General features: G+C 45.3%; 2 protein-coding genes across 6 annotated transcripts in view; both read left to right on the plus strand.

Moving 5' to 3' along the window:
* The window catches only part of LOC144149214 (uncharacterized), a 268,987-nt gene that overhangs the window by 85,339 nt on the left and 167,800 nt on the right, over positions 1-15,848 (plus strand). The gene's annotated exons all lie outside the window — the stretch shown is intronic.
* The window catches only part of LOC144149209 (uncharacterized), a 273,731-nt gene that overhangs the window by 15,896 nt on the left and 241,987 nt on the right, over positions 1-15,848 (plus strand). Inside the window, exons 6-12 of one of the 3 annotated variants that reach the window (XM_077680741.1) lie at positions 429-625; positions 2,542-2,585; positions 3,465-3,523; positions 4,500-4,559; positions 7,513-7,656; positions 9,375-9,491; positions 15,534-15,794. In XM_077680741.1, coding sequence (XP_077536867.1) covers positions 429-625; positions 2,542-2,585; positions 3,465-3,523; positions 4,500-4,559; positions 7,513-7,656; positions 9,375-9,491; positions 15,534-15,794 — 882 coding nt within the window. The remainder of the gene's footprint in view (positions 1-428; positions 626-2,541; positions 2,586-3,464; positions 3,524-4,499; positions 4,560-7,512; positions 7,657-9,374; positions 9,492-15,533; positions 15,795-15,848) is intronic. The other 2 variants (XM_077680742.1, XM_077680740.1) reach the window with 2 other exon arrangements.

The raw sequence follows: 15,848 nt of genomic DNA on the forward strand, positions 1-15,848 counted from the left end.
GAACAACGAGCTTTTGTGAGGCATTCTTTGTGCAGTCGCTTGTTATCTACAATGTAGAAGAGAAGCAAGGAAGTGACTAAGAGTTTCAGTACAACGCATGCAGCCCTAGGCAAAGCGTACTGTTGCTTTGCAATTAGCAAGTGCAAGGCAAAGGCCTGCTGTTTCAGAAAAAGGCAGAAATTGCATGGACAGTAACATGAAATCTTAAGAGGTTTTCGCTCATATCTTTCAAACATATTGCGTGGCGTGCATGTTGCTCTCGCGGGGTATGGAATCGACATGACTTCAGTGACTGCCAAAACAGAGCCCTGTATGCTGGGCTGGCGGCCGAAGCTGTGCTTGTTGTGGATACGTTGCGCTTTGTGATGAATGCAAATGGTTGCAGGCTTGCATAGCATAGAGTTTTGCTGGGTCGTCTTTTGTCGCAGGGGTCGTCTTCTACAAGCTTTTCCCCAGACAAGGACATTGCAAAAATTGTGCAAGCACACTTTTTGCATCAGATTTCGTCACCTGGCCCTTCGCGGATGATGCCAACAACGTCTCGGGAAGCGAGCAGTGGCACGCAAACAACGCAGGCCACTTCAAAGCGGGAAATGACGGCAAACGAAAGTCCAGGCTCAGCCACGTGCGTACAAAGTGCTCTCGAAATAAGGCGTAGCCAGCACTAGCAGAAGTTCTAACCGGGTGGGCAGACAAATTAAGGCAAAGGGAAATTGTATTTGTCATTTAGTGAGAAGCGTTTGGCGATATCAGGTGTGTTTGTTTTTTCTGGAAGGGACGTTAAATTCACAAACTAGGAGCAATTTCTTTTTATTTTCTTCACCGGTGTATCACATGCAGCTAATACAGGTGGGTGAGGTTAGGGAAGTAAACACATGCCCTTACCGATTTACACAGCTGCCTTTGGCACATTGGTCCTGCTATTTCATGTACGGCTAGAAGCACCTGTGCTTGTGCACCTAATTATTGTTCACAACATATTTACCTGCAAATTACTTGGGTACTTTTTGTGCCTGTGTAGGGTCGAACCCTAGTGTAAAGCAAATCAGCAGCCCGTGGGAGCATCGAAGCAGCTTTTTTTGCAACTGCGCATGTACTATGAAACTTTTTTTGCTGAAGAATCACCTCTGCTATGGATACTGCATGGAGAAACCTCACTCAGAAACTTTTTTTGCGAACAAAACAAAAATCTGTACTTTCATTCATCTCAGGCGAAAAAGTGTTAAGCAATGCTAGCTCTCTGCTAAACTTCTTTGCAGAAGTGCCTACTGTTCAGTGTTTCAGAGTGTGATGTGAACATTGACATACCAGGCAGCCATAGTTCTGCAATATAATCAAGGGCTTTTAAAGTTGTTATGCACACCAAATTTTTAACGCTCCTTGCGGTAAACTATGGCCTTGATAAATATGCGTACCGCTGCATCGCCCGTTGTTGTGTGGGCGAATGTCTGAAGTCTTTTAATAACGTGGCAATTGCCATTTATCCCTTGCTTCTTATCCCGCTTCTGACTTTTGGCTCGTGTTTCGGGTAATTTAATCCTTGTCACAAAAAGATCCTTTCTGTGTCTTGCTGCTGCTGATTGGAATGCGTCGCCAGCACGACTTTCTAGGCGCTTGAGAAAGAAGAAAAGAACGAAAAGTAATTGTTCAGAACATGAACAGCTTTGTCATGTTTAGCAAAAGGAATGGCATTATCGCTCCTAGCCAAAGTACACTGAGGGAAAACTGGTGATCAGATTTATGGCCATAAAATCTGTCTCTGCGTGCGAGACATACCCACTGGGGGATTAATGCCACTCGGAAGGTAAGCCTCCAGTTTTGCTGAAAACATACCCGCGTAGGGAGACTGGTGCTTTTACGGCCGCTCACTATCTCTGTTAAAATAAATATGAATCTAGGAGAAGAGGAACTCACAAAGAGCACATAGAAATAGCATCAGTAAAACGATATTCGGCTTCAAGTAGCCGAATAGCACTAGCAAAAAGGACTGAATCTTTGATGTGTGTGTGTGTTTGGAGGGATAGCTAGCTGCAAAATTCAGAAACTAGGGGCGCAGCTAGCTACATGATCGTGCCATTTGTGTTGCCATTTGCCAATGTGAGTAATTGCATTGATATTTTCTGCATTTGCTCTTGGATGTTAACCCCACCCTTGCTTTTTAAGGTTTGTAGGCAGTCCCTCTGCAAATTTGTGACAGGTTTTTCTTATTGATAAAAATGGAAGGGGAACAAAAGTGAGAAATGCCAGTTTCACTTATTTAAAAAAGAGACGAATTATGTTGTGCCAAACCAAAGCTGAAAGCGCTGTAGAGGGGAAGATTTCCAGTTCAAACAAGGTCATTAAGCATTTGGCGACCCTGTAAGCACGTTCACTAAACATAGCTGAAGGTGTGTGTCAATTATGCGCGCGTGACGACTATTTTGTATGTTGAGCGTGCAGCAGGGGGCGCTGTACCAGATATGTAGCCATGTAATTTCTTGAAATACTTAAGTACCATGTTGTGAGGCTTCAAGCAAAACTGTTGCACATGTTTTATTACAGTAAGAGGTTGAAAATGGAGGACTCCACTGCCAGTGCCAACATCAGTGAGTTCTATTTTTCTTTTTTGTTTGTGAGCGTGTTTGTCCCACCTGTGTGATATCCACAGTAGTAAAACAGTTGTTCTTTTTGTGTTTAAAACTCTAGTTCATGCTATATTCAATGCTTTTTTCAAGTGGCATGGTGCCTTTACCAGAAACATTTTACTGAGAGATTTTAGTTCACACATTTTGGGTAGATCTCGTTGGGTTGGAGCTCCGATGACTACGAAAATGTTCGGGATAGCCTGAGGCTTGCAGCTGACAAGTATTTTGATCATTCTATTTCGTCTGTAGCAGAAGTTACAATTGTTTCAAGTTTTGGCCTAAAAGGCAGAACTGGTTTTCTTTTTTCCCACCTTTCACGCCCAAATTTCAAACCGTCGCAACATCTGCTACACACCAGATATAGAATGATAATATTAGTCTTATTGCACTCCTTTATTTGTGCATAGTTCAGTGGTACCTTGTTCAGCTGCATCCGTGCGGCAGTTCTTTTACAAAAACTGTCAAAAAAGCAAGTATAAAAATTTTAATGAATTTGAATATAGTCATTTCAAACGGAACTACAGGCCCTGCTGCGATTGCCTAGTAGTGTTTGTTGGTGTTGGCCTTGGGCAGCGCCTGCCGATCCCACAAATAAAATTCTGTGACCTCATACAGATGAGGCTGGCAAGTGGCCGGTGAGTCGGCACTGGTTCACCTGTTTTACCCAATATCTCTATTATTTGTTTGAAGTTTGCGATGAAATTGGTATTATTGTTATAGGGACAAAGCATTCATTTTAATGAAACAAACGTGTATTTTGACTTAATGGCCCCTTTTAAGAGGCCAATGCGATGCTGGTGTTTAAACTCAAGCACAACATTTACTGCATCTTTTTCACAGGCCAGCAGCAGCTGGTAGGAGTGATTCCTGCTCATCAAGCAGCAATTGTCGCCGTCAAGGTAAGTTGGAGATCTGGACAATCACGTTTGGCTCAGGGCGTTGAGTTGATCTCTAGCAGGAACAACGTAAGCAGGTGGGGGAACACTTTGCTTTTTTGTCTAAACTGCCCATACTGATGTTATGCTCAAAGTTGTACTATCCAGAAAGAGAGGCAGGAAGCAGTGAAGGATGTTCTGCGCCCCGGGCAGATTAGCCGTGTCGGACGTGTCCCAAGCGATGGTCTGTTGTCAGGTTAAAATTGTGTAGTTATCACTCGCTTGTGAATACTTCATGGTTTCTTTAGCTTACAGCCTGATGGACTCAGCGGTAGCACTTTAATTCGCAGAGTTGGCTGCTTTTTTTTCGTCTATCACTTTTCTTGTGCCACTGGGACAATTTTCTGTGTCGGAGTAGGGTGGGGGTTTGGGTGATAGCCGTAGCTGACAATGCAAATAGCTTGCTGTTCATGATCCTGTATGCCTTGTAACGACTGTTTTCAGTTTGCAAGTGATCTTTTGTCATGTACAGCTTACTGTAGGCTTTGCTTAAATGAATTCTAGACTACTAGACCCACTCTAACTGTGTTGAAATTGAAAGCTTATGGCTTCAAAAGCAGGTTCGCTTGATGATAAAGCATTTGTGCAGTTTCGCTCAATAAGCTACATAGATGAAAAGTAGTTTTGATGAACCCCCACACACGATGTAAGCTGACCATGAAAATAGGGGCACCTCTGCGGGGTCGCTCGTCAATTTTGCGTAACCTTGATCCCTGCTAATGTCTGTTCACAAAGTTGATGCGACAGAATTGACCAGCAGAATTGTTTGTTTTTGTCAGTTTTGTTTGCCCAAAACGTGCAGACTCGTGCCGGTGGGCTCCCCTTGAGTGTGTCTTCTAAGTGCAGCACAATAGTCTAAGAGAGCACACGTTATGGTAGTGTACAAACCCTTGGACACCAACATTTTTATGGTACTCTCACCTAGGACTTCTTTTTGCAGATCAACGGTGACTTCATCTATTCCAGTTCTGGTCGAGATGTCAAACGTCACTGCCTCAAGGTAAAGAGTGCCTGTGCAAAAAAAAACTGTGGTTGATCCCTCTTTCATAGGAATCGGTAAAACACGAAAGTGAAATGTGCCTTCACAGAAGCAGTTGAATGTTTATTGTGCATCGATATGAACTTGCACATTGCTATTTATAGTTCTTCGGTGTGGCACCGTCAGATGCATCAACATTAGACACTGGATTACATGTGCTGGAGCATTGCATAAGCCCGATTGAAACCCGAGGCGCTCACAAACAGCGCGAACGAAACCGAACGGGTTGTTAATAAATTGTTTGGTGAAGTTAAGGTCTGCTACAGCGAAAGGAGCATGATTTGCGGGTCGGCAGCAGTCTTGTGGGTGTGCTTTGAGAGTGACGTCCTGCTGGCGGGGCGCTTCGGCAAAGGCGCAACCATACTGGTTCTTCTCCGTGGCGTGTACGCCAGACGCTTGCGTTGCGACGACGTTCCACAAACTGAGCGGCGTTCCACATAGGCGGCCGAGGGGTAAGCAGAGCAGCTTCTGTTGCTACACACTGCCCTATCGAGGTGCCAACTATCGGCGCTCATTGCGTCGCACCGCTTCGCTTCACATCTCCTAGAGGCAGCACCATCTTAATGGACAAATTAGAGGGAAGGACATAAAGCGCATTCGTCTAGCTATCTGGGAATGACTTCATGGCTCTGTCGGTAGAGATTTTCGATCCTCCCTTTGTGGCCAGAGCGATCGTGGGCTCGAATCCTAGCGCCACTGCTCCAAGGGAACTTTTTCTGGTGATGTAATTTTCGTGACTGATATGACGTTGGTGAGGTTTGTGTACCCCGGCATAAAACACTTTCGTGCCAAAAATCACGAACACAGTTCTAACATTATTTTACAGCAATGCCTTATTGCACTTTTTTTTACCAAAATTGGATGCATCTGTTGATTCGCGCTGACAAAGAATCGCAAGCTCTCACTCCCGAGCTATTGTAAAATGCTCTGTATCTATCAAACTATTATAGGCATCTTGGAAAAAAATCACACTGAAATTGGTCGCTAAGCGACTGTATCATTATCTTTAGTTTCATTTACTTATTGTAATTAGTTCACAGTGAAGTTATAAACAATTCAGAATTCCTGCCTGCTGTCAACACATGGCCGTTTACGGAGGGAGCTTAGTTACAGAGAATGGCTGCAGCTCTCATTTTACCAAAACTGTCCCGAAACAAATTACACGAGAATTGATTTATAAATAATTCTAACGTCATTATGCATACATGTGTTCACACGACCGATATAGCAATTCAGCATGCATAACTCAATAAAGCTACCCACCAGTACAGCTTTGCTGGTCTTCCATCTTGACGGCAGTGGAAAGGCTCTGAATTTTATGTTTTGTTTTGAGAGATAGCGCTTATTGTTTATTGAGCCTTTGAAAGGACAGATGTTGTTGAGGGAGAGGTTCGATGGATGGCCGCAGTGCAACAGGGTCAGAATGTTGGCTGTTTAGGGCTCTGTTGCGCATTAACTCCTTTGCTGTCAATGCAAAAGACTTTCTGACCCGGCATTCTGGCTGAGACAGTTTGAGGCGCAACAACTCGCTATCTACAGAGGAGCACTAAAATTTTCATGTGACCTCAATCACCTAGTACGAGCTTGTGAATGAAACAATCCCTTATTCTTTCTTTCTCCGCAATCAGATTAAAGAAAAATGTGAAGTGGGTGCACTGTTGGTTCACTAATTCCTCCTTTCTCTTCCTTTGCGAGCCTTATCTAGTCGATCAGTGGGTTCCCAAAAAAGCACTACAAGCGGCACTGTGCTTCAGGTGACTGTGTTTTAAGCAATATGCCTATACTGTTAGATCTTGGGGTGCAAATTGGGGGTCATAGAAAACCTGCGTTGCTTCCGGTGCCTCACTTTGAGAAGCCACTACATAAGTGGTCTCCATGACAAACAGCTGCCAGCTGCAAAAATTGGATGCTTGATAACGGAAGTGACGAGGTTATGAAGTTGGCTGTTGGCCTGTACTCTTAACTTTCTGCGCTTTCTTGCTAGGTGTCAGCACCTTGCACCTTGATCAATCTGTTGGCAGGGTACTTATTCTTCTTCAGTTGTGACGCTCTGTTCTGCCCACAAAAAAGAAAAAAGAAATGGAAACATGACTAGCATTCTCATTTCTGAACAAACGAAACACTGTGCTATTTCAGCTGAAGTGTAAGAATTATTCAGTTGCTAGTGGGCCTTTAAGTGAGTACTGACACTAAATTTTAAAGGTGGGATAACTATGTAAAAAGCTCTCTTCGTATTTCGAGATATCTCCCAGAAAGTTTCTATAGCAACCGTTCAGTGTGACATACTTTAAACCAATTTTAGTCTTTGGACGCACGAGAAAGCTTAGAACTGATACTCTTTTGACATCGGTATCAGCATGATGTGTTGAACGCCTTTCCCCAAACTGCTGACGTCAGGGCTCCCGTGACATAGCCAAAGCACTGGCTGCTGTTGGCATATGCTCCTCCTTCTTGTGCATCACATCATAGTTTTCGGGCTGACTTCATGCTGTCAAGCCTGTGCGACCATGACCAGTCTGGAAGCACGTGCATTCACTTTTTCCTGCACATGCATCCATGCCGACCGTAGTGCAACAAGAATGGTGATGTCATGAGTGCCCTCCTGTCATACTGGCCACCTCAGTGTTCATTTCATCGAAATCAAAGCTGACACAAATAAATGAGGCTCTAAATAAATATTAACGCTGTGGTCGACCATCTAATGGACCATTCTACGATTACTGGGCTAATAGGCATCCGTTGCAGCGAAAAAGAAACGTAACACGGATATTTTGGGCGAGTACTCATTTAATGAACACTAGATGGGCCCCGATTATTGAGGGGTTGGGATAATGTAGCCTTGAGCCATTTTTGCTTCCAAAGGATGTAATATAATCTCAAGCCACTCTGCATCTGTATTCCCACGTGTACTAAGGACCCCCGAATGTGTGTTGAGTACCGAGGGAGCAGCGCGGAGGTGAGATCGCTCGAGGTGTGGCGGCCACCAAAGAAGCCACTGCAGCCGGGTGCATTGTACACTGCCTCAAAGGACGGATATCTTCAATGCTACAACACAGAGGTGAGGGTTCTCCCATCGTTTCTATTTGGGGTCGTGTATCATGTGAGAAGCCCATCCACTGGTCCGTTTTATTTGTGATTTCAGCAAAACCGCTGACTGTTTTTTTAGGTGGTGGGCGAAAGTTCCTGTCCTCTAGGAATGCGTGCTTTTCCATTTGTGGGCAGATGTGGAGTGGAATATGTCCCTAAAGCCTAAAAATAAGTTCAGAGCTACGTGGATTTTATAGCAACTGGAAAAGCTACCAAAAATTCCTTCATTTGGGCTACTCGTTAAAAAACTTTAACCCTGTTGACCTATATTTTGCGGCTCTATGTCACTGTAATGCTGTTCTCTGGGACAGAAGTGTTTCTTGCAGCCTCTCTTGTGTGGAATTCTTCAGTCATTCTGTGAGCACGTTTCAACCTCCCTGCCGCAGCAGGAATAATTTATTTTGTGGCCACAAAGCATATTCACACTTGCACACACATAAGGAAACATTTATACTGAAGGGTCACTCGGCCCTAAACAGACATTTCCGTATATCTATGGGGCAAACTTGTTTTCTGGAGAACCAAAGCTATACCAAAAATAGGATTGCATGCTTGTGCTCCAGTGGCAGTTATAGTACCATGTATCAAGCGGATATCATTCAGCATGCAGTAGATTAAAAGCTGGGCAAATAAATATTTAGACTGCTTTATCTGGAGTACATACGTTGATGTTAAGTAACTTAAACGTGCTGTTACGGTAATGTGGTTGATTGAGAGTTTCAGCTTACCATGTTATTATGTTACCATACCGTTTGTTACCGCTTACCGTGATGCCACTGCGCATGCGCACACATGTACCGAATTCCTTCCAACCATCGACGTTGGAACGCGCGTTTTGGCACACCATTTGCGGTGTCTGTATTATGGCGTGCCAGCTACCGCAACGCAAGTAGCGAAATTTATTTATATTTATATTTTTTCTACATACTGCATCCCCATGAGGCTATCCCAAGCATGGTGTTGATGAAGTATACATTACTGGTTACAAACAGCGATACAATGTACACTGAAACACGTGAAAGGAAAAATAAGGGGCACTCAAAATATACATTATAATAAGCACAAATGGTGTCGGCATGAACATACTGGTGTCTATTAAGGAGAAGAAATAGTGAATAGTAGTGCAGTCAAAGAAAGACGGCGGGTGGAGTCAGCAAGTAAGTTCCATGCCTCTATGAAATGTGGAAAAAAGCTATTTGAAAGTGTTAGTGCAGGTAAAGTAGGGGATCAGGTTTAACTTGGACTGGCTTCTAGTGGTGTGTGGTTCGCCGAAAGTTGCACGGTATGCTGAGAAAGGCGGCGGGAGTAATTTACAATGAGGTGAACAAATTTCAGTCTCAGTGCGCCTGTGCTCTGAGGGTGGCGCCAAATTCAAAGAAGGCAGTGTTGAGGATGGGGGAAAATAACGATGGGAGCGACGCTAAATAAATGGTACAGCTTTCTTTTAAATACCCTCAATTCAACTAATTTCGGTTTGCTTGTAAGGGCTCCAGACTGGAGAGGCATATCAAAGAAACAGCGAAATGGGGGTATTATATAGCATCAATTTACTATTCAGACGTGAGCCAATAAGTGCAGGTGCACCACGATGCCTTGCAGTGCGCGCTCGACAAGCGAGGAAGTGACACTGCGGTTTCTCAAAAAGTCCTTCGCTCTGCCTGCCCAACACGTGACTCTCTCTTGTTGCAGTCTGGTGAATTGACTGCGACCTTCCTGATTAATGCAGCCATCACGTGCTCAACACTCGCTTGGAACAAGATTTATCTTGGCCTTGAGAATGGCCTCATTCATGTGTTCAACGTCAAGGTACCCTTCTATACTCCTCCTCTACTCTCTCACTGCACCTTTCTCTTTTGTTTTATTAATTGCTCAGAGCCTTCAGTTAACAGGGAGGAAGTGTCTTTACGGCTTGGGTGAATGGAAAATCCATTGTTAGCCTGTCTTGTCTTGCAAACTCCGAGTTACCTGCACGCTTGATTTGAAGGGGCGTTCGGTAGTTCACACAGAGCATGCTTTTTATGTAGGTTTATATTGCAGTCAGGTTCTCTTGTTTGTATTGGATGATTCAAATTAGGTGTGTGAAAATACTGCGTCTACTTTGAGAATACAGCTACTGCGACAAAAATCCTGCTGAGGATTACTGCCTGGTGGGGCTTCATGTGCCAAGAAATTCTCTCGACCTGGGAAGGGTGTGTGGACAAAAACATTGCATTCGTCCAAGTTCGTTGACTGTTGCCAATTGCATGGAAATGAATGGCCAATTGAGTTCTCAGTATAATATGTTCATAATGACTGCTGGATGGCTTTTTCTTGTTTTTTCAAATATTCTGTGAAACTAACATTCGCTTGATATTCGCTTTGAATGTTAAAAGTACAGTTCACACACCCTAACTCAAAGCTCAAATTCAGATTTTATGCGCCGGAGCTACACCCGGGTTGGCAATTAAAGCAGTGCAGAAATAAGCAGGGAACAAGAGGAACTACACTGGACCAGTACTGGACCATCAGCTAGGATTGCCCTGCCAGCCGTATCAATATTATGAGAGGTTAAGCTCACTATGTTTTACAGTTTGTACCTGGGCTACAAGAAACGCCATAGTCAAGGGCTGTAGTATAGATTAAATTAGGGCATCTGGGGGGCCTCTACCACGCACCTAAATCTCTATCATGGGTGTTGTTTTTCACCTCCATCAGAAAAAAATTAACAAACTTCTTCCCTGCAGAAACAGGGTTGCACACAAGGCGTGACCACAGTGAAAACGAAAATGACCAAAATTGAAATACAGTGACCGCAAAACAAAAACACTTTTACCAAAATCAAGACACAATCAAACGCAACTAAGGCCTTTCATTTTGCTGAGCCTTATTACCTAAGCGCAAATGTTTGGCACTATACATTATTGTAGATCATTCTTCTGTGAATTTTGGGTATGTTTATGTTCATCAATAGCTGCCCACTCTTCCACGGAGTGAACCATGCCCGGCCTACCCATGCCGCACTGGAATGTGAACTGCCTGACTAGATCGAGCGACCACACCTGCGATGTGGCGTGATTGGCACGTATTGGCTCCCATTGTGGCTTGACAGCACAACACTTCCCAGCCAAAAAAGACAACTGGAAGTCCATTTGGACCTGCTGAAAACACAGTCGGTATAATTGGAACCAAATGGAAATTCGATGATTCCAATTGGTCCGATTGTGTTTTCGGCAGGTCCAATTGGGCTACATTTTTTTCGGCTGAGTTGTGAGCATGCACCCGCGCCAGCGTACGGCAAGTGAGAGCTGCGCCCAAGAAGGGAATTCTCAGAAGGGTTTTGCCATACACCACCACTGGCTGCACAAGTCAGCCAGTACAAGTCTTGCTTCAAAAAATGGCTGCTGTAGCCAGGTAGTGAACCTACAGTCTCGTGTCCAGTTGTGTAACGCCTTCCAGTACCCAAACAATAATGCTTGCTCACTGTGTAGCTGTGAGTAGGTCGCTCAAAATATCCGTCCATCTGCACAGAGTAAAAATTCGCACCTTCGTCTGCCTCAGCTTGGCACATTTAATCCGACTGCTGGCCAAGATTGGGGCCTGCGAATAAGGCCCCACTCCATCGACGGGCCCACAAGGCCACTCTTCGCTCAATAAAAGTTATCACTACGACTACTACTTCTTTAACACCGGCCATTGCGTGGCCACTTCCCCCCACTGCAACACACACTGTAATGTTAAGTCTTAAAAGTACATAACATTTGTTAGCCCTTGTTGTTAGGCCTAACGTTAGGCCTAACGTTAGCTAGCTGTAACGTTGAGCCTTATGACGCGCCAAGAATAGTCAAACTCATTGTACGTCCAGCGGCGGGAACTAGTCAACATCGTTAGGCCAGCCGAAAAAGTTCGGGCTATGCCTGACAGTATGGCTTAATATAAAGCGTTGAGACTTAACCGGGTATGTGACCTAAGATATGCAACGTCAGACCGTCGCATACTACCTGCATTCTCCACTGCCCTCTCTCCCTGCAGCATAAGTATGAAACGAAAATAGGGAGGACAATTAAGCCTTTGAGGGTCGAATTTTTTCGCCAAATGCGACCTCCCAGGGTCGATTTTTGTTATCGGTGATGTAAATTCTTCGGATGAATCTATTTCGAGAATATATTATCGTCATTTTTTTTAGGTTGGCCATAAAGTGGCAAAAAATCATTTGTGTTGTTACATACATGTGGCTTATTCATGAGTAACACAAGAAAAATCCTAAATAAAAACGAGAGAGTAACAAGCCGGCACCTTTTGAGTGAATCGAAATCAGATAGACATCAGTTTCGCGGGCGCAAGAAGCGGCAAGCGCCGGGAGGATGATACCGAAACCAGCCGCTGCGTGCGGGCGCACGGCCGGATGTGCGAGCGATAGACGGCTCACCGCTCCTATAAAATAATAAAAAAACGAGAAAAGGACCTCATCAGTTTCGCAGGCGCCCTTGGTCTGTGGCAAGCGCAAGAAGCGAGAGGAGCCCGGTGGGCGATACCCAGCGCGCCCCCAATTACCGGATGTGCCGCTGAAGTAAATCATAATATAATTAAAAAGAAGAGCCGTCGGCGCAAGAAATCAATTTGACATATTTCCGCAGTGTGGAAGCACATGTCAAGCAAGAGAAGTTGGCGAAAAAGGTGCGCTTTTTAAACATACAAGGGAGGACATACATATATGTTATTGACCATTTTGAAGGTGTTTGCAGAGAACGTATATGTACGTCCGGGACCCTGAAAGGGTTAAGGGGGTCAGCCAAGGACTCAGTGGAGGGATGACTTACGGACGTTCAGGGGCAAAGGGTGGACTCAGCTGGCGTCCCAAAGGCGTGACTGGAGATCTTTGGGAGAGAGGTTGTGTCCTGAAGTGGACACAACGAGGCCGATGATGATGATAACAGGGGTGAGACAGCTGCGCATAGTGCGCAGTTTCGATACAAAGGTGTTTTCCTGTGCCAGGCTGCTCCAAAAGCTTGCAAATTCCAATAATTGTGCCAAGCTGCGCCAAGACAGTCTGAGAGCCCAGGATTTTAACGCTCCCATCAGTTTCAGTGGGGAAAATGCTTACTAACGGTATAATTTCCCTCCACCCCCAAGGTGATGCTGTTGGTAAAGGTTTAATTGATTAATCATGCAATAAAAAACCCATAAAATTGTCCCCGTGATAAGTTTTTTTCGAAAGTCGCAATGTCGGGTTGCACAAGTTATATTCTGTGCATTTTAAAGTTTTCCCATAGAAAACCATTGCAAAGTCCTGTAGAAAAAATACTTGTGTACTGAGGCGGCAAACCACTCGGGAAAGTTGATGGAAAAAAATTTGCCGCGTATCTGCTCCTTTCGTTGCAAATGTCGTCAAAAGACGATAGTCTTTGTAGACATTTGCCAAGGAAATGCCCCCCCTTTGCTTTCCCGCTCACCTCTCACGCTGTTCCTGTACCGTCGCGCTCATCCCAAGGTAAACGCACTAAAGGTTTGCTCAAAGCGATTTGAATTTACCGCGTTCCACTGCTACAGGCCAGGTTCCTCGATGCCAGCGCTGCAGTACGGCGGAGACGCGCGTGAATAGAGGCGGCTGACTACATGGTTTATAGAGCCGCGTGACCGTGCTCCATGTGCGTTCCAAGCAGAACGTGGAACGTAGCTAGTGGAACCTCTCGTTGCTCTTGCCGCGTAATTTTTCATATGCCGCCAGGAGGCGGCGGTTTTCCGCAGTAGATGTAGAATATCATTTGCTATCGAAAAACCAAGCATCCTTGAATTTTTTTGATAAAGGAACACTGTAAATATCCCTTGTGTACTAATTTGCTGTCTTATATTTGCGTAATGTCTTCTTCTTGTTCAACAAAGTTGACAAGTATGAACATATAAACCGGGCTTAGACGCGCACATTTGGCTATGAGTATATAAGACTATTGCGCAGCGTGTATTTTACATTGGCCGGGTGGCTGAATCGAGTCACAGACGGACAGACAGACAGGCATACAGACAGACCAAAATTTCTGGGTTTGAGTAGCCCAAGAAAGACTATCGTCTTTAAAAACGGCAATTTCCGGAGCCCCGTATCTCTCGAACACGACCGGCTTTAGAAGGTCGTGCTCCAGAACGACATTACTGGGCGCTGCCATCTTCGTGTGGAGAAGATTACAAAACATGGCCGCCCGGCGAAGCCGTTGCTCGTGGTTCACGCTGATTTCTACCATGGTTTTGGTTATGGGGGTGGCTGCGTTTACATTTAGTCGTTTAATCTGTTGCGGGAAGTTGCGCGACTCCAAAGACGGGAATTCATCAAAAAATCACGCCATATCCACGGAATGAATGATGATAAGTGGGGCGAAGCTCGAGAGGGGGAGATCGTCGGTAACCGTAACTCTCCCGTGAAAATTCGCCCATTACATCATTAAGAAAGACGTAAGACTGTGTGCGTACATTGTACAACTCAACTTTTATTTTCGGAGTCAATGCTCCCAGGCCCAGACCTGGTGAAAGACCCCGCGCCATCGAGGACTACCCCGCACCTCAACCACAATTTGTCACGTAGGATGGGACACAACGGTAAAGAAAGAACTTTTATTTAGGGCGAACTTGTGCCCGTACAAGACGAGAGGAAACGAGCAAAGGTCCTTGCGTTTCGTTCGATCTCCGAGAACGACTGCCTGCGTTCGTGGCGGGATCTCTTGCGTGATCTCCCCCTCGCAGTGCACGTGCGCTCGCGCCTCCGTTGGCAAACACAGACAAGCTCGCGCTCCCGGTGCCGAGATTGCGCTGCCGGTTGCAGCCGGTTCTTGCGCGTGCAGCGCGGCCCACTTTGCGACATCTCCGAAAGCATGCGGCGGTCACGTACCACGAGACACAAGGGATGGACAGACCCATGGCTTTAGGAGCTTCGCCCCTAAAACAACGTGGCACCCGCGAATTGCCGTGTTTCGGCCTTGAGTGTGAGGCGCGGTGCGCGTGCTTGAATTGATATTTTGTACTCTTCGCGGTGTTATAAAAGGGTGAGTTATTCCTGCCTTTGACAGCGAGCTTGCGAGCGGCAGGAATGGGATGATCGACACTGCAAAAGTGGCGGCGCAGGCTACATCGCCGCAAAATGTGAAAGCAGTGTCCGGTAGCGGGACGGACTATTATTGCACGCTAGTGAGAATGGTTCATCTATCTGAAGTCAAATTTAATGCCAAATGGGAAGGTGGCTAAACATACCAACGTTATTCATATTACGTTTGGAGTGAACGTGCATCTTGGGGATTGAAATGGGAGGGCTGGTGGGGTGCGGCGACTGTCACCTCGCTTTGCGCAACTTTTGCCGTGGCTCTACACTTGTGCTTAAAGCCGAGTCTGGGATTACAAAAATAATTTCGTCATTCACATGATAACAAAAAGGCCATACGATTGCTTAGTTTTTCAATTCGATATTTTCACGGCCGACGCTATCTAGGCATAGAGCCTAAGAATTTAAAAATAGTTTGCAAAGAGGTATTGCATTTCGTACCTTGTGATAATATGGTACAAAAAACTTTATTGAAAGGCTGTTTCAGTGTTATGTACGTTCAAAACCGATTAAAAAGTGCACTCCCCCACCCCCCGAGTTGCCAGAAATTTGATTTTTTTAGGCTCCTAAGGTGACATAATAAATGTCGTTCTTCTGCTCCCAAATCTAGATTTCGCTGCTCCAGAAACTGCTCCCAAATCTGATTCAGCTGTATCACCCCTGTGATAATGATGATTCATTAGTATGGAACTCTATGTTTGCTTCATTCATGCATCGTACCCTACAATAAAAGGTAGTCTTGTGGTGCTGCAGCTGATTTTAATTGTGTTCACTGATCTTTGTCACAGACAAAGGAGAACCAGGAGCCCTTCGAGTGCTTTGCCGCACCCGTCCACTGCATCACATCAGCCACCAAGGGCAAACAGAAGGAGAAGTTTCTCTGTGCGGTCTCCTCAGAGGGTGCAGTCGTCGTCTACAATGGGTCGAGCAACGCAAAACTTTGGCGGCTTGCGGGGTCCGCGCACCAATCGCCACCCTGTGTCGGCATCAACACGCTCCTCCTCTACTTGACTGCACCAGGCCAGATGGTGCAGATGCTTGACCTGCAGGTGAGATCATCGCATTGGCGGTGACAGGCTCTTTGGTGGCCGTACACTTAAAGA

The sequence above is a fragment of the Haemaphysalis longicornis genome, unplaced genomic scaffold, assembly GCF_048455015.1.
Source record: "Haemaphysalis longicornis isolate Haplotype H1 unplaced genomic scaffold, Haemaphysalis longicornis Haplotype H1 scaffold_8, whole genome shotgun sequence".
NCBI classification, from domain to species: domain Eukaryota; kingdom Metazoa; phylum Arthropoda; class Arachnida; order Ixodida; family Ixodidae; genus Haemaphysalis; species Haemaphysalis longicornis.